The sequence below is a fragment of the Lissotriton vulgaris genome, chromosome 1_1, assembly GCF_964263255.1.
Source record: "Lissotriton vulgaris chromosome 1_1, aLisVul1.2, whole genome shotgun sequence".
Taxonomy (NCBI): Eukaryota; Metazoa; Chordata; class Amphibia; order Caudata; family Salamandridae; genus Lissotriton; species Lissotriton vulgaris.
This window is the reverse complement of record NC_141685.1, coordinates 1,111,850,216-1,111,875,870: the sequence shown is the minus strand read 5'-3', so window position 1 is coordinate 1,111,875,870 and position 25,655 is coordinate 1,111,850,216. Positions and strand designations below refer to the sequence as shown.

The window sequence follows — 25,655 nt, the reverse complement described above, 5'->3', positions numbered from 1 at the left end:
ATGAAAGGCTCCTAATGTGTGCAGACAAAAGTATGTTTTGCTAAACATGTGCAACGTAAGCCATTTCTGATATATTTAGTGAATATGTTTAACACGTGTGTAAGAAAATATGGAATGCGTGTTAAACCATTTAGGGTACCATGAAAATACTTCAATGGCCAAAGTCTGTCATAAGTGCGGCCGTATGTATGTTCTTGCATAGGTTCAGATATGACTAGGGATTTGCTGAAGTTGGAGTTAACTTTTGTGATTTCAATTTTTGCATGAGCAAATGTGTGTATTTGTGGAAGTGAGAATCTGCATATTGTTGCAGCTCAGTTTACAGCACTTTTACCCCCCTGTTGAAGTTTTTCCTCCTGGCTTTGTGTGGGGTAGAATTCTAAACTTTTTCAGTGTGAAAAGAGACGAGTTGCTGAATGCCATAAACATTTACTTTTGTGGGTGTTCGGGCTCACCGGGCATTCGAACCAAAAAGCAGCACTTCTGACCTACCTGCCCATGTATGTAGATTAGTGGAAAGGTACCAAAAGCAGAGCCTCGTCTAGATACATAACCCAATATTTCTAGCCATTGCATAATTGGAGGCTTTTATCAGAGTTCTGATAGAAGAATGGTGCTGTAATTAGTTAACTCACTGAATTGTTCCAAAAGGCACTTGTGTTTTATTCCAGGAATATTAGATTATTGTAGCATCCTCCCTGGGCTGGTCTGAATTGAAGTGTAGTACAAGCATGAAGTGCTTGTACTACTTGTATTATGACTTATTTGATGGTATATGTTCCCTCTTTGTACTACTTGCACTATTGGTATTATGACTTATCTGATTGTTTTTGTTCCCTCTCTGTATTTTGATGTATTGTTGACGCACCTGTCTGACTTTGCACACTATACCTACACCATCTCAACCATCCATACTTTGTACTACTGATGCACCTGTGAGACTATACATCCTGCGCGCATCTACCTCAATTATGCCCACCTTTATGTTAGCTCCAAAATCACTTGCAGCACGCTTAAATAAGTATATGCTTACTTTTTGTACTTTTATATAATTGGCGCAACAGATTGACTATGCACCTTTTACTGACACTACCTCACCTATGATCTACCTCCTGTTTTTGACCTACCTATGTAACTATGCTTTTGACCTTGTAAAGCGCTCTGATATCTGCAAAGATCTTGTTCGCGCTATATAAAACTTTCAAAATAAATAAATAAAATAAATAAAGGCATGGCAAAAGTACAGTTGCCCTCTGCAGCACGCCATGTTAAGAGAACAAAGTTATAACAGATCATGTCATGGTAGAAGGCCACTTGAAATTTACAAGGGTAGATAGGAATTTTAAGAAGCAAAAGGAGTTTATTAATTCCACCCCTGGCATAGGCAGCATGGCTGTGTAAACGAAACCTCTGTTGCCAGTGGAATGGCTTGGATCGGTTCGAATGAGATGACAAAAAGAACATCCCTTTCCTTCTGGCTGCCATAACCTCTCCCGTGTATTTAGATGAACAGTACACAGACTGCATCGAAAATGAAAAACAAATTGTCGTAATCAAAAAATAAAGACTGAGTTATGGTGCTTAAGGCACAAACTCTGGGAGACATGTTGTTAAGGGTGGACTGGTGGGTTGTGCGTTCCTTAAAGATAAGTACTGACCACTCAACTCAAATAGCCCTAGAAATTAATTTGATGAAGAGGACAACATTACCAGATTAGTTTTGGGACCAATTACTCCAAATGGAACTGTGGAGATCAATCTGTGACTACTGGTTCCTGACACGGTGGCTCATGTTGTCCAACTGGAGGAGTACACAAATCCAGGGCCAGCTGGACAACAACCATGACTATTTGTGGGAACTCTGGGAAATGTCAAATTCAAGCTATTTATTACAAACCACAAGATAGTTTTCACCCTTTCTGCCGAGATAACGTGGATACCAAGCCGAATGAAGAGAACGGTAGAGAGCTGCTCTTCTCAGTTGTGGGTTAACCTGGAGATCTTTGAGAGGCATCACACCAGAAATAATCCAGATAGCCAAATTAAATTATACCTCCCCATTGTAAGTCTTCCTTACCGTGTACCCGGTTGATCTCTGAGCCCAGCAGAAGGATCTCGTCGGCCAATCTCTGGGCAGTGGGCAGGACCTCAGTATGATGTGCGCTAATCAGGTACTGTACAAACTTCTGTAGCTGGTCGCGGTTCATCTGGGACAAAGTTTCCGAGATAGGTAGGCGTAGCTCCACCTGCCGAGCATTGCGAATGCGGTAGAGTGAGAGTGCAACGACATGGGCACAGTAGAAGATGTCACGGTTGTCACAGCCACAGCTCACTGATGTGATCTTGCAGCGGTCAAAGCTGATAGATACATGATAGACCTTCTCTGGATCATTCTGGCTTGGAGGTTCAGTGACACTACCACTCAAATGGAATCCTGAAACACCAAGGACAAAAAGCAAAGACCAATGAGTGCCACATAAAGAGAACACACACATTCCCATTCTGGCAGGCAGACCTACATACAGATTACTTATAAACATGTCTATTACAGAAACTTTGTAAAGCCAACAGCGGAGATCACAGGCTAGTTTACCTGCCAGTCAGAAGCACAAGCATTACTCAACAACCAGTTTCTTCTTGTTTTCTTTTTTTTAAAACAAGCACTGAGTTTGGAGAGCCTTGACACCACTACTTGAATATATTGGTTTCACTTCTATTATCAACTATTAGAGATGACATTAGTTACCGCAAGTTTTGGTATGCAGTGTCAAGCACATCTAATTCCAAGATGCAGCAACCAAGAGCTTTACAGAGCACGTTTCATTGTAGAGCAGCGTGAGCATCCCAAAAACTAGGTGCTGTACACCGAACAGTATGATGCGTAGGGTGAGGCTGAAACAGATTACAGAAACAGGATGCAAAAAGGATTGGGTGGGTCGGTGTAAATGGGATAGTACTCAAACACGCCTTTCCTAACTACAGTTCGTTTATCTTTTTTTTTTTTTAAACACACAACCCTAAATAATTTCTAGTACTAAAACCGGAATTAGATCCAAGCCTCAAAATTACAAAATTAGCAACTTAGCCACTGGACCTAATCTTCTCTCTTTGTGACCCTTCCTTTTTTAAACTCTTTTTATTAAATAGTCGATCGGCACACCATTACAGTTTTTTACAGCTACAGAGGTGTAAAACAGTCTGTGAATTGCGAGGATGATTACATAGTGAGAAGTCTCTACATTTGGAACATTCCGTCCCCTGTTGCCCCCGCTCACACATGAGGTTTATGTCCTTCATAGAGCCTGTATCCGGATGTTATTTTAATATGTCTATACTAGTCCCAATGGGCACAGATATTTTCCCATGTTTTGATAAATAACCTTGTCTGACTGCGGACACCAGTCCAGGTCGCGTTCTTAGTGCCTTACCCTCGGTGGGACCGCTGCTCTCCAAGCTCGAGCAAGGCTTCTCTTCGCAATCCTAGAGGCCAGCATTAGCCAGATTCCAAAGGTATGTGGGCCAACTCTCCTCCCCTGTAATCCCCAGAATGTGCCATCTTGCTTCTAGTGGGACCTTGAGACCTGTGGCTGCGGCCATAATCCTGATCACCCCTTCCTAATCACACTTTATGTTGGGGCAGGCCCATATGATATGAAAGAAGGATCCAACCTCCCTGCACCCTCTGGCGCATCGATCAGTCACAGACACCGCACCTATATTGGAATGTTCTAGAGGCATATGACCTGTGAAAAATATGGATCTGAACCAAATGAAAGTGCGAACGAATGCCAATCTCTCTAGGGCATTGAAGTGCATCCACCCAATCATCATCCTCCAGGAGCCCCATGTCTGCTTCTCTCGGGGGGCCCAGCAGCTTGTTAAGGAGTAATCGGTAGGTATAGGAGATGGCTTTTTCCAACATCTGGTCCAGAAGAAGTTGGTCTTCAAGGGGAGAGTACTCTGGTATCCGTTTCCCTTCTGGCAAGTGGCGGCGTAGGAAGTGTCGCAGCTATAAGTACCAGAAGAGCTCAGTGTCTGCCATCTGTATTCAGTCTTTAGATCATCAACGAGATCATTTCCCCATCTCGCCAGACGTCCCCCAGGTGATCAATACCTGTTAGGCTCCTGCGACAGAAGCCCTGTAGGCGTCCCACCTTTCCCATCCCATGACAGGCCCATAGAGGGGTCTGAGCCGTCTGTTTTTTTTATCCCATTCCAACAATTTTGTCGCCTCTCGCCACACTCGCACAGCGGCCTGTGTATTTGTTGGGGGCTGTTTCCAACTTATCTTCCGATAGAGTGCTGCAGGATAGCCTGTCACTCCCATGGCGTACCGGTGCAACTGATATGCCGGCTCAGTGGTGTGCGTAAACACCCAGCAGTTCTTTGTGACCCTTCTGGACAGTGTCCAAGAGAAAGAAAAAGGATAGCCTAAAGGGCTAATTAACAAGAAGAGATACATCATTTTGAAAGAAACCAGCATAGGTTCCAAGAACCACTTTACAGCAAAGAAAAAAAAGACTTATTGAAATGGGTGTATGAATGTCATTGGCTCTTAAGACTCAAATTAAGAGACATTGGAGATAAAACGTAGACTAGCCCCCAAAGGCAGATACAATTTTTTTTTAAGCGCGACAGTCCTATAGTGGGAGCACGGTCAAAAAAGAGAATTCCTAGGACATTAGCTCCTGTTGAGTAGGAGTCTCAAAATGGCTGCCAACACATCATGGTTGAAGTGTTGGCAGCAAATCAGATCTCAGCACGACATCTGTTGGATTTGTGGAGGTCCGCGCAACTAGATATACAAATTTGCTCTCATCAAATAACAAAAAGCACTCTTTTTGGACCAAGATATAGCTTTCTGCAAAATTTAGTGTAATTCCGTTCTGCAGTTTGGGCTGTAGTCATGTCTAAAATCTCTATAGGAATTAACATGGGGAATTCACTTTTTGACACTCCCCTTCTCTTTTTCTCAGCTTCCGCTTAAGATCACCCGAAACTTTCCAAAGATAGATAGATAGATAGATTATATATATATATATATATATATATATATATATCCAGAAAAGATTGCCCAAGTTAGGAAGCCACACTCGAGAAGGTTAACACACACTTGCTGCCGGTGGTAGTGTGACAGCGTGGCCCACACCAGACCCTCTGACTTGCCAGACGCGTTTCGGGCATAGGTTCCGCCCTTTATCAATGGCTGCACCAAAGGAGGACAAAGCTTCATTACACGCACCTGTTTTTATTGCATATTAACATGTCCCGCCCATGTGGGCTGTGGCAAGGCATGCTGGTAGTTGAAGTGCCTGCCCACGAACATTGCATGGTGCCAAACCGCTGTGGGTGTCCTCATTCTCCCAATGTTTGGCACCATGCAATGTCCACACACTCCTGGTAGTTCGAGCTCATAAATCAGCAACACACCAGAGCCGGGGCCCAAATGTTCGTTCAAAGTGCTATATATTTATTGGCACACGAACAAACCCCGTGAGCAAGAGGCGCAAGCTTCGAAACGCGTAGGGTTTGTCCGTGTGCCAATAAATATATAGCCCCGGCTCTGGTGTTTTGCTGATTTATGAGCTTGAACTACCAGGAGTGTGTGGATGTTTGGGGAGTGGCGATCCCGCCGGGAAGCCCGCTGCTGAGGGAGGCTGGAGCAAACGCCAAACAAGTGTTTGAATTTTATATATATATATATATATATATATATATATATATATATATATATATATATATATATATATATATATATATATATATATATATATATATATATATATATATATCACAAAATAGTTGAACGATAAGATCCGGAGGCAGTCGCAGAAGAAGCAGAGGTTGGTTTGAAAAAGTCTTCCAATTTATTGTTAGCCAGTGAGGTAGAGAGACAAAAGCAGCTGGAGTAAACTGCGCAACAAGCAACGCCGGGAAAGCGATTCACTCGCGCCGTCCAGCACCTGAGGAAAGATTGATTCTCCTTACCCTGCCGGCCACGCCTGATTGAGATCATACAATATCGCGGACTACGCCGCACCGGGACTTGTCCCGTTTTTGCCACGCACCTTAACCACGCTTCGCTGGATCCATAACCCATAAAGTACCATCAGAGTTACTTATGCGTTACTCCATTGCCTTCAACATTGGAGGAACCCTGCATCTTCCCCAGAAAAAGAGGAATACTCCCACGAACCGGCCTCCCTCACATGGCCTACCAAACGCAATGTATGCACTGCCACCAACCCACCCAGTCCTGAAGATGATCCTAATTTCTACGGATCGAAATGCCGTCGACTTATCAGCAAGACCCTAGGCGCCCCTCACACAGTGGTTTTCGCAAAGTCTGACAAACGGAAATTGACTATTTCAAATTATTTCGAAACCACTGTTTTTATTCACTGTATATATTTATGCACAAACACCTTGCGCCGCCCACACTGTCACATGTGTCGCCGTAGTGTTACTCACCTCTTCACTCGTGCACCTTGTACAACTTTGGGTTGTTATGTTTGAATTGTAAATTGCAGTGCTGATATTAACTGTAATTGTACTTGCCCGATCCCTTGAGATAAATATGGAGTAAATGATGCCTTGAGCACACATGATAAATATACAGTCTCCTTGTTTCTTGCTTGATAATGTTGCATGCATATCCTTATTAATTGTCTACAAATTATACCAGTTGGGATATTGTTTTATATATATATACAGTTCTCTACCCCAATCCCGACGAGGTTGACTGGTTACCACTCCTGTGTTTTTATACAAGGAGTTAACTGTGAGGCACCTGCCTAGGAAGCAGTCTATGGTTCCAAAAGGTGAAACTGAAGAAAAAGCCCATGCTGCCGAACAGGACTGGCTACTTCTGCCAGCCACGACATTTACTGTACACAATGCCCATTATTTGCCATTAATCTGCAACAGTCAGATTCCTTCACAAGCCATGCCTGCTATGGTCCAATAAAACCTCTATATGCAAGAGCCAACATGCCAAGCATCTGATGACGTCGCACGGGCGACAGGACAGCATTGCACAGTGATACTCTGAGTCACTCGGATACTCAGACACCCGGAGGTATTTAGGAACCATAGCTGTCAAAGACGAGATCTTTATTTAGGAAACACCTGCTGGGACGTGTCCTTAAAATAAAGCAAAAGGAAGGGAGTGTCTGCACAAGGAACCACTGGTCACAGCATGTCCAAAAACACCTGCTGAAACAACCAGAGTTTACCTGCTGCCTCACTGCCCACTCAGGATATGTATGAAAGGTACTTATTACTGGACGATATCATGAAGCACTTTAAACCAAGTTTGCACTATACTTTGTTGTATGAAGAGGCTTCAATCCTTGCACAACTGAAAAAAAAGGTCTCTAGACAAAGTATGCTACACAAAGAAACACCATCTCAGTCTTGCACAATTATTCACAAAGCAACCACTCAATTTCACTAGCAAACAAAAAACATGCTGGCTATCTTGGCGACAAAGGCTAAGACGGCCTTTCTCCACTCCAGACAACCTTGTCCGACTCGGATCTACAGAAGCACACAAGGCACTTTATCACAAATGAAGTAGCAAACCAGTCCCTTCGAAAACACGACAACCTACAAGGATTGATCAACAGATGGCAAATAACATCACTGACTAACTTCTCCAATTAATTTACGGCACCAATCTACTCCAAATTCACCACAACCTTTCTTCGTTCTTGCCACAGCAGGAAAGCAGCCTTTGCCTACAGTGTCAACCGTCGCCAAGTGGATGGCTAGAAAAACTATGGCCTGTTCACATATGGCACATGATAGCTCTTTCTGTGGCCAGCAAGCAAGCATTTTGGAGGGCAGGTAGAGCAGGCCTCTATGAAGACCTGGCTTGAAAGTTCGAGCTGAACTATTCCCATGAGGCACAGGGTCAAAACCTATTTGCATATGGCTGGGTCTGAACTGGGGTGGTGTAGTGAGCTAAAGAATGATGATGGATGCAATCCAGATCTGTGACTGGGGGCGAGTGTCTGAAAAGTTTCAGTGCTCCGTCCATCATCTCCTTGCGTTTGCTCTATGAAGGCAAGTGCAGGGTGGGACTACACTCACCCTCGTGGAGTGTTCGCTAAAAGCCTGAAAAGTCATCTATGGTCTCTAACTCGACAGCAGCACGCAACACACACACACACACAGACCATCCATGGCTCATGAGGCATCCACCTCAACATTACCAAGAACCAGTAAATTAAACAGACTCCTCAACATCTGACTGAAGTTAAGCAAAGACACGGACCTTGTGACCCCCGCCCTGACCCCCCACCCCCACCAGTACATCAGACAATGCTGCTTGCCAATGAAGTTTGTTACCATCATCCACAAAACCAGAGTGAAATCACCTAATCACAGATACCTCTACTAAAGCAAGCTCCATATCAATACCCAACAAACACTGGCAAAGCCAATAGATCGGGTGCTAGCCTGCAACCCTAGTGGTTTTGTTGGTGCTTGCTTTGATCTTTTTTTGAAAAAAACTTATCGTTGGGGGAGCGGTCCTCACCAATAAAAAATGGCTAAAATTATATTCTTTTTTGGGATGGTCTCAAAAAGCCCACTATCGGCATTCCATGGCGCGGAGTGTTAGGTGGGTAGGTCATTTTGCTCCTTGCAAAAGAGCCGAATGCCGTCACTTGCAATTAAATTAGCTGTTGGCTGAAGTGAGCCGACCTACTGTTCCATGTTGTATGCTGTAGTGGGCAGACAAAGAAGCGCAAAAGACAACAGACCAATGGATGAAAAGGGCCGACTGAAAGCCTTTACAGGCATACATAATTGTAGTAAATTCAAAATGTCCTACCTAGCTAGCACTAGATGTAAAAAGAAATATAGGAGGGCACAACACCGGTGTTTATAGGACTACACCCACTCCCCGATAACCATCAAAAGCTTTGACGGGCACCACTAACACCAAGGGTATTGGCGAGTAAGAAACAAGTTACAGAGCAGGAGTGTAGTCTTCACGTATCCAAGACTCAGAAGGGCGCCTCTACACTGGCCGAGCCCACAAGCGCCTCTCCACTAGAAGGAAAGTAGCCGTCATTGACTCAGTGGGCTAAGGGAGCGCTGCAGAGTTCGACGTGCGACCGATTTTTACCCAGCGGTTCAGAAACGTAAGAAATGCGACACCGGACACAATTTCCCAATAATTAAATAAATTATAAAAAAATGTGTCACACTTATTAAGGCCCCCAGTTGCATTCGACTGCTAATTATATATATATATATATTAATTTTCGAAAAACTGCACACATTCTTTTAAAGTAGCAAAGCTGAGGTAGGAGATAAAAGTAGCGACAAAGGAGGAAATTCTAGCGCAAACTAAACAGCGAAGGACATAGAAACAAGTGACAGACAGCGAGGCGAGAGATCGGCGGATGAACAATGGGAGGAGTGAGGGCCGAAGAGGGAGGGGGCGAAGACACTCTATACACCCCAGGGCAGAGGCTTCCCGGGCACCCCATCTGTTCAGCACAGACCGGCTGCTCCTGGGGAGGGCTTTACCTGCTCAATCATCCACGCCCCCTCGAGGGAATCCCCCCCTCCCTCCTCCTTCCCCCTCGAGGCCGTCTTCCCCCGCCCCTTCTAATGAATCCTAATGAAGAAATCAATCTCCAGCCCCAGGACAGGATTGTGGTTAATTAAGACTTCTGTTTCCTGCACAATACACCTCCTCTTCTCCGCGTCCCCCCTCCCCGAGGGTCTCATTAACTCCTTCCCTGCTAGAGGCATACGTATGCATTCAAGGCCTGCGCCCCTCGAGTCGAGCATTGGTGCTTCGTACGGAAGCCCCCAGCGCCCCCTGCCGGTGCACAGCCGCCCACTGCCGACCCCCAGAGGCTCCCATACTGATCCTGTTACTGAGTATTCCCACTAGCTCCCAAGCAGCTGCCAGCATTGCCCCCTCTCCCAATACAGAGAATCCTAGTGTTTCGTCCCAGTGCCCACTGGCACAGCTCCCAAAGTGGCCACTGTAACAAGGTGCCCGCGCGTATCCAAGACAAAGGATTTCACTGGCCCCTCACAGCCTCACTCTCCAGGGGAGCTCATTCAAAGAGTCCCGAGGAGCTCCCAATGCAGACTCCCTATGGAGGCGTCCAAGGCCTTGGCAGTGTCGAGGCTCCCGATAACGTCAGTGGATCAAGGTTACCTCAAGCCTCCATCGGCCTCCTAGCACAAAGCGCCTCACTGTCCCCTCTGCTGGCTGCTACTGCCCGCCCCGCCAGTACTCGGATGCCCTCTATCCAAACGCCTAGTGTCCGCCCAGTACCAAGGGTCCTCAGGTTTCCACAGTTCTCAAAGTATTCACCCCTCGCTGCCACTTAATACGAGGGGCCCTAGACTGCTCGGTTACCACTAGGGAAATCCATAATGTTCATTTCAGTACCCATGCTACCCCCCTCCTGCCCTCTACCAATAGAGGCTTTTACTGCCTCCTCACCACCAGCGGCCCTCCTAGTACAGAAGCAACAATAACCACCTCTCAAAGCAGACTTCCAGTGTCTCCCTTCCTACAAGGTACCAAGAGGGGACTGACCCCCCCCCCCCCCCCCCACACACACACACTCACCCCCGGGTGGAAACGCGCACCCAATAGAGATGCCCCCAAAGTCGTTTCCACACTAAGGAGAATTTCCCTGGCTTCGCATCAGTGCCACCACAAGTACAGAAACGCTGACACCACTGACGGCCACCACTGTCTTTCCAGTACCTGGTGTCCCTTTCAGTGTTAAATTACTGCTCCCAAAACCCAGTGTCCCAGCACCGTCTGCCGGTCCTCACCTCCCGTTGCTTTCCCCAGTACAGAGCCCCCCATCCCCGTTCCCTCCCAGTCGTGAGGCTCACATCGCCACTTACAAGCAAAGACTAACTTCCATCAGAGCAGACAACCGCTGAGCAAGACCAACAAACACACCACAATAGATAGGACCAGAACACTGCATCAGTGCCAGGTCAGAGGCTGAGACCACTGCTTTCCTGTGGCAGGCAAAGAGGTCAAAGTTTCAACAGATCTCAATACATACAACCAAGAACCTACCAAAACAGCAGCAAGATACAAAGAATAACAACAGTATCTTAAGTATTATTCTGTATCTGGAAAAAACACACCTCCTCTGAACAATTCTCAACTGCTCGACCACAGCAACCACCAGAGTCAACACAAAGGGAGTCTTGCTACCCTTACCATGCAGAGTCTAGTATGGATGACAGTACAGTCGAGGGATACCGGCTGAGCACAGCACATACTAGTGTGGGCGGCAAGGGCCAGGCACTGGCCCCCGGTACCCACACCGCAGGAAACCAGAAATCGCTCGAAGCCACTGCTAGCCAGAGTGCAGACAAACAGAAGACCGCTGCTGGCCACAGCAGAACAGCCACAAACCAGGTCATGTATGGGGTACAGACCTCTACCTAGATACAGGCAGCCATAGACAGAGGAAAGCAAAGAATGCAACCCGACCAGTTCTATGGCATCGCCAGTGATTTGCCAACAGAAAAAAATGGATTGCTGATAAGACCCATGCGCTCGGCACCTGAAACAGGGGCAGAGGCTCTATACTAATGTCGCAACTAAGAGTCGCTGCGGGCCTCAACTGCTAACTCAAAGCGGAGCCAGGCAACGCAGCCACGTAGATATCCCAAAGAGAAATCGCATTCTCAAAGTATTGTCCACCTTGTGGTAAGCTTTGAATAAAGCCACAACATGACAAGAGGCATATGCTACAGATCCGTACCTGCAGGCAAGCCGTGACCAGCTGGATGGGAGCAGGTTCAAACATTTTGATATGCCGCGGGGTAAAGTTTATGAATTCTGTAGAGATCCAGCTTCAAAAAACAGAACTAGACCTCCGATAATGACTGGGTTAATTTGTAAATGAAAAAACGAGAAAAGACACTTTTAACTAAAGGAATTTTTAATGTGTTTGCTATTTTAAACTGTTTTTGGATACGTATGCTTTATGGTTATGAAATATCAAATAAAGTAATCTTTTGAATTGAATTGAATTGACAAGAGGCAGTGTACTTCAGAGTCCGGAGGGAGTTCAAGCTGCCTTCACCTGCACGATCGCACAAATCAGAAAGGACAGGATGGATGGATAAATGAATGAATGGTGTTAATTTATGGGCGGTGTGCAAGCTGCCTCTTACCGAGCCGTGGGCCCATCCACCTGCGATACTGAACGCTCACGATATTTGACGACAGCTAATGGATACGGAAAATGAAGCCAGCAAAACCACAGTACATGGGGCAGCGAAATCAATCTGCTGTCTATGAGCTCGTGGGTGAGCTGCGCGTGCCTGTACTGCTGCAGGTGGGCGAACAAACTGGGAGAGATACTAGGCCAGTTGAAACGATAGGTGGAGGGGGGTACATTAGCCCAGCACACTCCTATTCTGTTTTTGGGGGGGGGGGGGGGGGGATTCTGAATCAGGGCTTGGCATTCCTCCACACCCGACCTGCCATAGGCCAGGCAGAAGATTAGGGACAGGTATTAGACCAGGGAGAACCACCAACCTTCGGCAGGACCACTGCACAGCAGGGCTCTGGAAGTAAGGGTGCTGCAGCAGCCCAAAAATAATCATGTTGGAGTCCAGAAGGTAAAGGAGCGATTTCTGTTTTTCTGGTCACATTTGCTGTGCGTTTAAAAACAAAGGTCAGATGTCATGCTATGACTACTGACGAACTTCTGCTAATTCAGAAACTGGTATTCACACATAATTCTCTGATTTAAAGAAAGAGGATATTTGTAAAAGTGACTTAGAGGACAATCTTGCTAGGGTACAAGAGCTTAAAAAACGGATATCCTTCTGCGTTTCCCTTCAAACACACAACAACGTTTAAATCATGTAAATAGACTATACATAGGATTCAAAATAGCTCAGCAATTAGGACAGAGCAAACGAAGCACACTTTTTTTGCAATTCTGAAGTGTGATAAAACAAATATTTTATTAGGATTAAAATAAATCAAGGCAGTTTACTTGGTGACAGACGCACATGACAAATATCCGCCGATTATATTGTATATGCAGTTTACTAGTAAAACCGCATGTCTATGCAGATTTAATACCCATTCCAATGGAAAATATGCGGCCTGTGAGTGAAGGTGTGCAACCACAACTGTTTTCAAAATGCATCAGCAGCTACACACCACACCTTTGCCGCTCTCCTGCCGAATCGTCCCGGTATGTTTGCTAGACGTTTTTGGTAGGATGCTTGGATTTTTCACAATCGCTGAGACTTTAGTAACGGAATATTAATGGCAGCACCACTGCTGCACGCTGGAGGCCTACGCCGATACGGGCCAGGGAATCCAACCTCACATGGGAAGAGCTCCCCGGTGACAAATGGAGGCAGAGGGCCAGGTGGGGAGGGGGGCGTGCGTGCCAGCGAAGCAGCAGAGAGGGAAGGACTGGCAGTCAGGGGTAGGAATGCTCAGCAGTACCGCATCTATACATTCTACATCCGAGCTACAGAAACACCTCCGTAAGTCCTGGTGTGATTCCCTCTATCCGGCTCCGCCACATACCGGACCAGGCAGACTCAGACACGCCGAGGAGGGCCGGGCCGATACCGAGAGCTGCCGTTCACATCGACCAGCAGAAAATGGGTCCGGACAGGCCCAGTGGCAGGAGCCTGTCATCGGGGGAGCATTCCTGCGCCACGTGCCACCTCTGGGCAAGACAGGTCCCGGCGTGCGACACACGGCACCCACTTTCACTGCGGACACGCCTGCCGGATACCTCACGGCAGCAACCAGGTAGCGGAGTCAGCAACCTGTCTGCAGCCGCATGGACAGGCCCTGGCTGGTGAGGGTGCCCTACCAGCAAGGTGTGAGCACAGAGCGGTGCAGACTGAGCAGTGCGGGCTGGTCAGGCCCGCCGTCCCCAGTGGCGCAACGCAAAATCATGGTGCCTCGCTGCAGAACGAAATGAAGGGGCTGACTTTCATTCGCCTTGCTCTGAATAGGTTCCCTGAAGGTCTGAGGCCCCTGAAGTGGTGTGCCCCGCGGGGCTTGTTACGCCCCGGGCCGTACCCCTTCAAGTAAAACATAACGAGAAGCACCAGTGCTGACGGCCCGCTAAGCAAGGTATGATCGGAAAGACAAGTGCAAGCTGGACTAGAGGGCTCCCAGTAAGCTAGGTTGAGAAACCAGTGCAGAGCCTTTCTGCCGCAGTATGAACACTATGCAAACATGGTACGAGAACATACCAGGGCTTGCCTGATAGACCAGCGCAGACGTGACCCTTTCCCATGCATAACTGTTCGGCGCACCACCAGCGAAGGGTGCCCACCCTTCTTGGGGTCTTATACTCAATATTCCCCAATACATAACCTCGACTATAAATAATAAATACCCCCCAGCCAGGCGTGGTCACCATACGCCATTACGATCCGATCTATAGTGTCCTGCCTCTCTGCAAGATGGGTTCAGACGCCCACCAGGCCTGGCCTGGCACGGAGGCATGTCAGACAGTGCAGAGGTCCACGCCCCCTTTCAATGACACGGATACCGATTGGCGGGTTTTAGAGTCCCACGTGTTCTCCGTGATGACACTGCTCTTTATGCTAAGCAGGTCCCAAAACCCACCTACAAACACACCGCCGCACTCCACTGTACCCAAGTACAGAAAACGAGGACCGTACCCATTCTAACGGCATGTTTCTTAGGCCGTTAATAAAATCACCATCTGGCAATAAATACTATATGTCCAGTTTCTTTTTTTCTACCCTGAAACCGGTCCTGGGATGCGTGTTTCCGGTCCAGGGAGGACTTGGCCTGGGAGTTCGGTCTGGACTGTTCCCATGAGGCACAGGGTCAAGTCTGATTTGTATATGGCTGTGTCCAAACTGGGGTGGTGTAGTGGGCAAAAGAACGATGGATTTAACCCAGATCTTTTGACTGGGGAGAATGTTTGCGTTGTCAGCATTCCATAAATTATTTCTTTGCTGTAACAGTTTCTTTTTGCAGCCTAAAAGTGCTAACCTTTGGATTCCTTGCTACTTTTAAAACAAGACATCCCCAAACTACTGTAAAGCGCATCGACGCAAGAGGCATTTGTCCGTGGTACACAAAACAGCGTACTTCACTAAAACGATGAAATCGGAGCAGTCTATATCCCCCAAACAAGTTAATCCGCTAAGCCATCAGCAGAGGGCAACCCCCATCACAAGAACGTTTGATATTAAATCCCGTGTTGGGCACAATAAGCAAGACTTAGTTGCCAGCTTCCCCTCAAGACGAAGGACGGATGGGGAGGGAGGAGTCCCTCCGACACCTCTCTGGGGGACAAACATTACACACAGCAGGCGGAATCTAGCACAATCTTGAAACCTCCCAGACATTACACAAGGAGTGGGGGCTAAACCCAGACCAGCCATCACATCAATAGGATGCGCTGTGACTGGGCTTAAATGCAAGGCCCGAGTCCCAGCCCCTCAGTGTGCAGAGCCGGGCACCACCCGCTGCCATTATTGTCAGACCACACCTCAACGCTGAGGGGCTTGGCGCCCTTTCACACCCCGAGAGATAGCATCATTAAACATGGAGGCCATGACAAAAGGTGCTTACACAGAACTACCCGCAGCCCCCACCCACCACAACCATTCCCAATACAAAAGAAGAAAGGGAAGGCACAATGCAACCGAGCAGACAATGCTTCGGGGTTTTATATAATAATAAGGTTTTGGGTTTCTCAAGCGTCAGTAATACATGGAAAACGGTGGCATTAGCAGGGCGGGTTTCTTCAGAACGAACGAAGCACAGGCAGTAGTGGTGCGGGTTTTCCTCACACAAAGCGCCACAGCACGGCAAAAGCAGCACAACATTCCACAGGAATAAACAGGTACATCACAGGCAGCAGTACAGAAAGACACAAATATACACACAGGATATATGTTCACGACTAGCAGGGAATTCCCGTATAAACCACACATCAGGCGACGCAGAGAAGGTTTCCCTCAGGTGCGTGACGGACATCTGCACAACACAAATAGGGCGCCGGCAGTAGCAATGCCAGCTTCCTTGCCACATAAGTGGGCAGGCCAGTTTACAGGCATTGCAACAACTGTAAACTCTGCATCGAGTCGCAACCAGCCTACGAGGGAGGCCTCTACTGCTTGTCCACGCTAGGCCCGAGAGGTGAGAAGCACGGACGGCCATCTTGGTCTCAGAACGAGTCCTTAGCACCCTGGCCAGTAAGAAGCACACGCAGCCACACCTGCGGCAGAGACAGAACTCTCAATAACGGTCGTTGGCATGATTCAACGAAGTGCTGCCAACACATCGGTGTACGGAGCACCGCTTCTATACATTCACATACAGGAAGTACACTGACGCACAATATAAGCACATCGCCTACTCCAGTCGGGCACATGCTTCTGAAAGAGCTTGGGGGCATCCAATGGTGGGAACCAGCTCTACAAATTCATGTATTGCGTTGAACGCAAGTTTTCCCTCCTTGCTTCCAAAACAGCGCTTTGCTCACGGCAGGCGGCTCTGCAGGAAGCCATTACTGGCCATACTTTAACGAGTTTCACTCCTTGCCTACACTTAGGGCTCTCACTAGTCTCCTGGGGTATTTTTGTCTTTCAAATGCCAGTACTTTCTGTAGCGCCGCGAACATTAAATTCGGGGAACGTTTTTCAATATGCACCAGCAGGCAGCATCTGCATGCGTGGTTGGAGGCGCTTTGTTGACCGTTTACTAAACTGTAGATGCATCTTTTTATCTTGGGGTCACGACTCGCGTAACAAGGCCTTTCTTCTGAACAGGATCGCAGATTACACTGCAATTGGCTTAGTATTGCGGTGAAATTTCATCAGTCTTGAGGCGGCTGGAGCTCAAAACGGGTATGTATATCAGTTGTGTAAAAAAAAAAAAAAACACATTGCCTTTTTCGGGATTCCTTGGCCCGTGCTATTTGTCTGGGACGAGAAAGACTGCCCTCAAGTACGTGTACCTACGCGTAGATGCTAGGGACTCCTTAAAATAAATATCTCGCTTGCGGCAAAAGACGGTATATTGGTTTTCGCTCCGGGGTGGGGGAGGAACAACAGAAAGGGGCTTGTTTCCTAAATAATGCAGACAGAGGCCTCTGTGATGGATGGATTCTGAACAATGGGCACCCCAGGGGAAGGGCTGTTTGTATTGTGCACTGGTGAGGAGGGAGTGGGCAGAGGGCGAGGAAGGAGGTGCATATGCGCTGGGGGGAGGAGAGCGACCGGGGACCATGCAATGCCCATTGAACCTCTCAAACACAAGCTGAAGCGTGTCCAGATCAGAACACACAAAGAATCCAAACCCCCCAGCAAATACGACCCACCCGAAGGGTAATACGAGCCCCGAGTCTGCCAACGACAAAAGGCTCGAAATCGCCCGACGCCACGAGGTCTTGGAGGACCTCAAAGTGAGAGGCGCCCGAGTTCTACCCGCAACGAGGGGCCTCTCAACACAGAGATAACCGAGGCGTGCCAACACAAGGCCCAGCAGCTCTCCCCCGCGAGATGTACAAGGCGTTCCACACAGAGCAAGTGATGACCAAGCGTTACCAACACAGGGCCTGCACATCAACCAAGAGAATCCAAGCTCTGCCCACAGACCTGCACCCAGCCCGTAGGTTCCAGAGGCCTGCAACGGGAAAGAGATGTGCCCATGCTCTGACAACACAGGGCCTGGACTTCAACCAAGAGAACCCCAAGCTCTGCCCACAGACCTGCACCCAAGCCAGGAGGTTATAGAGGCCTGCAGCCCCACCGAGACGTGTCCATGCCTGGAACACCGCTGAGTTATACCAAAGCGTGGCCAACACAGGGCCTGCACTTCAACCAAGAGAACCCAGAGCTCTGCCAACAGACCTTCACCGCAACCAGGCGGTTATAGAGACCAGAACTGCCAAAAAGATGTGTCCATGCTCTGACAACACAGGGACTGCATCTCAACTAAGAGAACCCAAGCTCTGCCCACAGACCTGCACTTCAGCCAGCAGGAGGTTATTGACGCCTCCACAGGTTATTGATGCCTCCACATCAACCAAGAGAACCCTGAGCTCTGCCCACAGACCTGCACCCAACCAGGTGGATATAGAGGCCTGGAGCCCACCAAGACGTGTCCATGCGTGCACCACCACTGAGCTATACCGCATCGTGGCCAACACAGGGCCTGCACCTCAACCATGAGAAATCCTAAGCTTTAGCAACACAGCCTGTGCTTCAACTAAGATTCCAGAATCCTGCACAACACCAATAGTGTCCCAGCTGTGCAGTCAGTACTGAGTTTGTGTAAAAATTGAGAGATACAAGAGCTCTGCACACCACAAGTGCTTGCTCCATAATCAAGAAGCAGCACATCGGGCAATAGCCAATGAGGATGACAATGGTCTATGGCAGCACATGAACAGCGTAATTTCACACCATCCAATCACACCTGTAACCCAGAAGCAGCCACAATTAATTTCAAGGGGAATTAGCACTACAAAAACAACTGCCCTTGCAAGATTTTAACCAACCTTTGAGCAGATCTTCCCAGATCAGCTACCAATACGACTGGTTAAAGTACATGAGAAAAAGACTCTAATACACACTACCACCGTTTCTAAGTTTCTTCACTGCTAGTTATTAGGGTTAATTTACGCCGGAATCTCAATACGTTGGAGCAGAGAAAGACAGTGCTCAAATCTTGGGACCGAGCTTTCAAACAGGGTCAGAATGGGCTTGTTAATGCTAACCCGCTGTAGCAGATCCCCCTGAGGCGAAGAGGGTAGATCATATTACTCACCTTTAGCAGGACAACCCAACAGCAGGAAACTCATCACCAGGCCTGTGGGCAGGAGCCCCAACGTGAGAAGAACCTTCCACGCCAACGTGCCTATGGGTCACCAAACACTCAAGCAGCAATGGGAAAGCGAGGGAGTCAACAGTATACTGTGTCCCTTCCTGAAAGGGAAGGTTAGCTTCTGGCCACCTAGCAACTTGCGATTTGAATTTACAGGCAGCATCAGGACAATGCAAGCCTTGGGTCACAGGGTGCACACATGCAACCCACAAATTATGTCAACTAGCTGGCATCAGGCAAACGCGCAAGTAGCCAAGTCAAGTCAAAGAAATTACTTTCCAGGTAGACAGATATAATGTATACTTTAGTTCCGAAGAAATCTTTACAGACCAGATTTAAGTGCAAATAAAAATGTAAGACACCAGGATCCAGCTCCTACGGAACAGCAATCGCTTTAGTAGCAAGAAGCATCGAGTTTAGGGGGAGACAAACTTCAGAGCCAGCACGGCTAGCATTCCCAGTGCCATGATAAGGTGGAACAAAGCACGCTGAGCCACCAGGTAAGTTAAAGAGCAAACAGCAGTTGGGGAATTTTGAGAAACGGGAAGATGATGTCTTCTTTTCTAGGGGTACAAATGTGTATCTGCAGCAGCGGCTTCCTCACATGGAGTTGTAACATGCATTTAAACAAAAGTAACTGTTCACAACCCTCCTCGCCCAACAGCAATCACGGCAGAGTTTTTAACGCGTCTGCTTAAAAACTCCTTAGCAGCCCACAAATGACCCTGTCTAGTAATATCTAGTTCCATTTGGCTGGCTGAATCAGAAACATTAACAAACTACTACGCTCCACACGCCCAAAGAAACTCCAATATCAGAAACGGCCTAATCAACGCCCACTCAGAAAGTCTAGACAGACGCATTCTATTCAGTACAAACTGAATCCAATCCAAAGCCTTGAAGGGGACATGACTCGGTTATGAGCCAAATCTTCATGACGAATACCGTAATATCTAAAAATATGGCAATTTCTTCTCCTAATCACCTCCCATGTATTAAACAGGAATACCATCCTCGGCTCAAGCTACAACTTCAACATAAGATGCAGGCAACTCAACAGAATTGACAGCACACGCTCCCATATGATGTCAAATAATCAGAATTGCTCCCAATAAAAGCAAAAAAACATAAGGACGCGCAGTATCAAACAAGTGGGTTAATGAGCATGCCAAAAAGAAGGCAGGAAAGCTTGAATGACTATGTCAAGGAACCACAGCAATAAAGACAAGGTGCGATAGAAGACCTTGAGGAAAGAGTCCCACGGAGAAGCGAAGGTGGCAAAAAGGTGAATTAAGCAAGCAACATTGGCAAGGCAACAAATAAAGAAAAATGCCTTAATCTCTCCCGTACCCAAAAACCTCTCAACACTCCATATATGCAAACCTCTCGACCTTCAAAACGTTGCAAACAGTATTTATGAAGTGGGCCAAAAAGATGAAAGCCTCATCCATACTAATTGGGTTTTCTAAAGCATCCCGTCGTCAAGGAAGTTGCTCAAACACTCACACTCGAGATCACACACTTAAATAAATCCCTAAAAGGGGGTGGGGGCGAATCGTCCCCTACGATTGAGGCAAGTGATGGTCATACTACGAAGGAACACATAGTTCGCCCTGAAATACGGCATCACAGACAGATATTGGATCAACGTCAGAGGATAACAGGAACTTGCCAATTCACACAAATGACATAACTAATTGCCATGGTTTAGAGACCCATTGAAGCTCATTATGAAAGGGAGAAAGTAGCATCAAGCTGCAGCTTGGGGTCAACAACATCGTACCAAAAACTCTTAAAAATAAAGTGGATTCACACACTTGGATAAGATCCATTTGTTTCTGTATGGCTAGGCTCGGTTAATCCGAAAATGATCCACAGACTCGTCCAGAAGTTATCATGGACCACTAAGGTTATCGTGTTCACCACTAACATTCACCATTTGCATGCAAATCTCAAGTTGACTGAATATAACCACTTGGGATTTTAAACGCATGCAAGTGCCTGAACCATAATAAAACTTTTTTTTAAGAAAACACACTGCATGTGGGCAAGGTTTCTAGGTATCAAAGAACCAAAAAAACATTTTACGGGGTGAAGCAGGTCACCTAATACAATTTTCACACCTGCCAACCTTCGGTCCAGGGCTGACCCTGTGAGGTTTAAGGTGAATTATTAACTAACATATCATTCAGCTCTTAAATACAAACCTTTTATAAAAAAGTGTTTAACTTTCAAAATACCCCAACCAACTTCATAGCCAATTCCAAAACTCCTCCATCAGGGACGAGACAAACTTTAACCTACAGAACATAGCAACCCAAATCTGGTCTTTATCAATCCCTATATGTAATAGCACCCCTGATGCACCAAAGTAATAAAAAGAGGACACGCTGGTGCAATACAGAAACATGGGAATAATAGATTAGACACATTTTCTCTGGAACAATTGGCGGAGTCATCCACACAAACCTACAGGAGAGAGAAATACTTAATGGAATATAAGAAATCCAGAGAGCAGAATCATATCTTGGTATCCTATCTAGCGACGATGCCCACCTAAAGCATGGAGCATTATCACTTGAAACTGCTTAAATAACTCCAGCTCAGACTTACCCACTTGCAGGACGCGGCCAACGGCACCTGATTGCAGCAGCTGTAGGCCGCGGTTGAAGGGTATGCGGGCATCCCTCTCACCCTCAGGTGGATGGTAGCCCAGAGACGAGTACATGCAGATCTCCCGCTCGCTACGTGGAAAGGACCAGAACACAATGCGCTTCTGCACCGGCTCTGGGACGCGGGAGAACCGCTCCTCTACCTGTAAGTGAAGAAAGAGATGCAACACGTAGGTCAGAAACAAAGTACTCCTATAACATCCTAAAAGAGCCAGCAGAGCACCAACGAATATACTCAAGAATGGTTACCCACCAGGTGACCAGATATACTACTTCTGGGACAGGTACCACAAAGAATGCTTGTAGACAAAGCAAATGTAACTTGCATTTACTTAGGTCAATGGAATCCATGACCACCCAACAGAATAGCACTGGGTAAGGTTGCTCAGGGCTGGAGGAAAGAACAGACCTTTGCCTGGATGTTGATTTGAGTAGATCATTCCCTAAGTTTATCTGGAAAAAGAAGGTCGTTATAAGGAGAACCTTTTCTGTGGTAAAAGAAAATAATTATTTGACATTATAGACAAAAGCAATACAACCAATTTCTGATTGTAGAATGTGTATGATTAAGCAATAGCTGAATTGAATTTGGCACTACACTCAAAGTTCAGGAACCGAGGTCTACAAACAAAAATTGACATCTGGACAAGCACTTAGATGCAGCAACTGAGGTTCACTGGGTCTATATTATGGTGTAGTCCTTTACCCACTAACACAGGCTCAGCAACAGTAAATGACATCACTGCACCATGGGTGACATCAGGTACCAGACATCCTATGAGTAAGGCTAACAGCACTCAAGGAAGAGCTGAAATTCAGAGGATGAATGAAACCAGTTAACACACAGCTAAACCATTTCTAAGCGGAGTTTCCAACTTCCAGACAATGAGCTCCAGTATCCCTCATGCTGAATGGTCAAAGCTTTAGCAGCTCGGAGCTTGTCACATGCCAAACAAACCACTCACTGTAAATCTATCTTGCTCTGTGCAGCCAACCACCCACGTTCCCACCAACCTAAGTGGGAGAGCTCCACCAGCATCAACCCGCCGAGCCGTGCATAACACAACGAATCACAAGGAATATACTTTAAATAGAAACAGAAGCGCCCACCACTGAAAACCTGAGCACTCCCAAAAACAAGGGGGATTGGAAGATCTTTGTCATTTGATGTAAACACAAAGTAGTCTAGCCGTCGGCGTTACACTACACAAGCACAGTTAGCAATATGGACTGTGTTAAGATGTATATTTGGTTACATGTGATTTCTTGTGTTTGGGCTGAATAGTCTTGTGGAATAATGACTTACAGCGCTTGATGGTAACAGCAATTAATAAGTGCTCAAGAAAGATTCTTACTGATCTTTAGCAACTTTTATAGAATAACGAGCACCCGTTCATGGCATTGTAGGGTTTTATAGGTCAGCTATGCCAACAGTCACTATAAAAAACATAAAAACACACACACCGAGTGTCCGTAACTGTAGCCAGGGTGGAATACTGGCCATAAAATTCCAGGTAACATCTGACATGGTATCTTGCAAGAACGAAGGATATATATGAACATACACGAAGCCTGTGACGTGAGCATGCTGCAAACTACACACATTTCTATTCAGTTGGGTCAGTGAGGGAAGACTCATAAAAACCACCCCTTCAAACAATGCCACACGCACTACTCCGTTTTGATGCCATGGGGATTATTTCAATTTAGGCGAACCCCTATCTCTGTCCGCAGATTGCCAATACGTCATTTATGGATCTTCCGACCTAGACCGAGGGCTACCGTTCCCAGGCTGTGCGGTAGGCGAGGCGCTCTAGTTCCCAACTAGGCACTACTTCTTTGCTAAAGATTTCTTATAATGATATACTTTTTACAGAAAAGCCAATATATGTGCCCACTTCCCCCCCACCCACACCCCACTTGTGCTCAGACCTCATGGACCGACTATCCGAACCTTTTAGTTTTATTTAAGTATAGGATGTTCGTTTAGAAGCCCTTTAAGTTGAAAGCATCACTGAATACAACATTCTATTGCTGCTTGGTCTGCAGTCTAGCATAAAGGGACCCATCAGCTGATAGGGTCGGTAGATATTTGTGTAGTCAGAGGATTGCCGACCTCTGCTCGTGCTCATTTCCCATAGGGTTTACGTCTGCCTAAGAGTAGTGGCAAATTCCTGGCTCACGAGACTCTTTGGGATTCCCCTTCGGGATCGTCGTGTATTATGAAGCAAACAGTGATGTATGAGCTTTAGTCGCTACTTTAGCCTAGTTCAGAGTACACTGAAAAATGTAACTTCCTGTAACCCTCCGGTCTGCCCGGTGCCCTCTTCACCGCCGGGTCTCATAGCACATGTCCTGTACCCCAGGCCTCATCAAGTTAAAACAGAGCGATTTTACTCTCTCACCGTCAAATCTCCACGAAAACACCAGGTTGCAGCCCGAACCGTGACACACTACTCGCCCGATTATAGCACGGACCATGTACACCATACATCCTCCCTGCCTGGGTCGCAGCAATTCGTGGCACAGACCCTATGTCCCCCCCCCCCCTTGTAATCAAGCTTCTGCACCCTGGGTCTCACCTGCTCGTAGGCCCAGCTCTCGGCGACGCTCTGGGCACTCAGGTCCAGGAGACTCTCCAGCCTCCCCCGGCCCCTCACCTCCGAGGAGCCCCCCTGGCAGCGCCGTTTACAAGGCGGGGGCTCCATGGTGGTCAGGCTGCTCGTCTCCCGCGGGCCTGGCACCGTTCCGGCCGCTCTTCCTCCGGCTTCACTCTTTCCCCGGGGCGCGGCCTACTGCCCCGCAGATCCCCGGGCTCTTGTAGAATGCAGGCCCGCTTCCCCACTCTCCGCTGCGGCCTAGTCTTGCCAAGTTCCGGGGGTTGTGGTACCCTGGCTCTCCCGAGCTCTAGGTCCCCCAGATACTTCCTGCTCCCCTCCCCGGGAGCGGCCTGGTGCTCCCTGAAGCTCTCCTCCGTCTTCTTCCCGGACTCCCGTGGTTCTCCTCCGGGAGCTTCCCGTTCCTTCCTACTCGTGCGACTCAACCTCCCAGCAGATCCCGGGGCTCCCCCGCTTGTTTCCGTCACTTCCTCCCCGGGTGAGGCCCAGCGCACTTTCGGGTTTCCAGCCTCCGTTCCGACGGCCGCGGTCCCTTTAAGTCGCACACAATGAGCTCGGTATCTTTATCCAGCAACCTCGCGGACCCACGGACTTCCGCCCTCTGGGAGCAGGAAGCACCGCCCAGAGTATCCACTAGTCATCGCCGCTGCCACTCATCGCAAACCCCGCCCCACACGTACTAGAAAGAAGCAGCACTTCTGCCAATCAGTCTCGAGCTGCCAGTCACAACTAGGGTTTACATTCCAAACCAGAAGCGACTACCCATATATGGGAGACAAGGGCGGGGCCGTTGCTCCATTCATGGTTCAAAGGCAATTGAGAGCAAATTACCAGAAGACTGGGCCAGAGCTCTCCGAATTGAGCAAGTGGCCGTGGGTATTGGTTAGCATGGCAGGCTCGCACAGCAAGCTGCGCAACAGAGTAGAGGTGCCAGCTGCAATAAAGCTATATACTGCGTTTGTTAGGTAACTCCTTATATGAGGCCTTACCGATGGACTACAAGCTGCGTTTACCGAGTCCTATGCAGACAATATAAACAAACATGAACGAATGTAGTAAATTTCACATTGGCCAAACCTCTCACCAAAACACAGGTTTAGGCAAAATTCTATAAATCCTACATTTGGGGAGAGCGTATACCCTTAGAAAATACCTTAACATGCTCACTTGATCTAATTCTCTTCTCTGAGCCTGCTTGAACTATGGTGTATTCAAAATTATTTACGTTTGTGCTCTAGCACCATGATACTATGCTTGTGCACAATATACTATATGTGTGTGTTATGTTATATTGGAATTTGTAGCGCGCACAACTACTCTTGAGTATACTGGCGCGGTGCGGTAGTAAACAGATGGCAAGAGAAAATGAATTAGTAGGCCTGCTTAAAAAGGTGAGTTTTGAGGAGCTTCTTGAAGCATCTTAAGTCCTCAATGTGGCGCAGCGCTATAGGGAGGGCATTCCAGAGAACCATATATGTTACCATTGTTAAT

At 47.4% G+C, this 25,655-nt stretch overlaps 1 protein-coding gene across 1 annotated transcript in view; it reads right to left on the bottom strand.

The window, feature by feature from the left end:
* Window positions 1-24,720, bottom strand: part of ZSWIM4 (zinc finger SWIM-type containing 4) — a 51,875-nt gene extending 27,155 nt beyond the window's left edge. The window contains exons 1-3 of the mRNA XM_086963626.1: window positions 24,129-24,720; window positions 21,488-21,689; window positions 2,078-2,434 (exon numbers count right to left, since the gene is read on the bottom strand). Coding sequence (XP_086819752.1) covers window positions 2,078-2,434; window positions 21,488-21,689; window positions 24,129-24,254 — 685 coding nt within the window. The 5' untranslated portion in view covers window positions 24,255-24,720. The remainder of the gene's footprint in view (window positions 1-2,077; window positions 2,435-21,487; window positions 21,690-24,128) is intronic.
* Window positions 24,721-25,655: the final 935 nt, after the last annotated feature.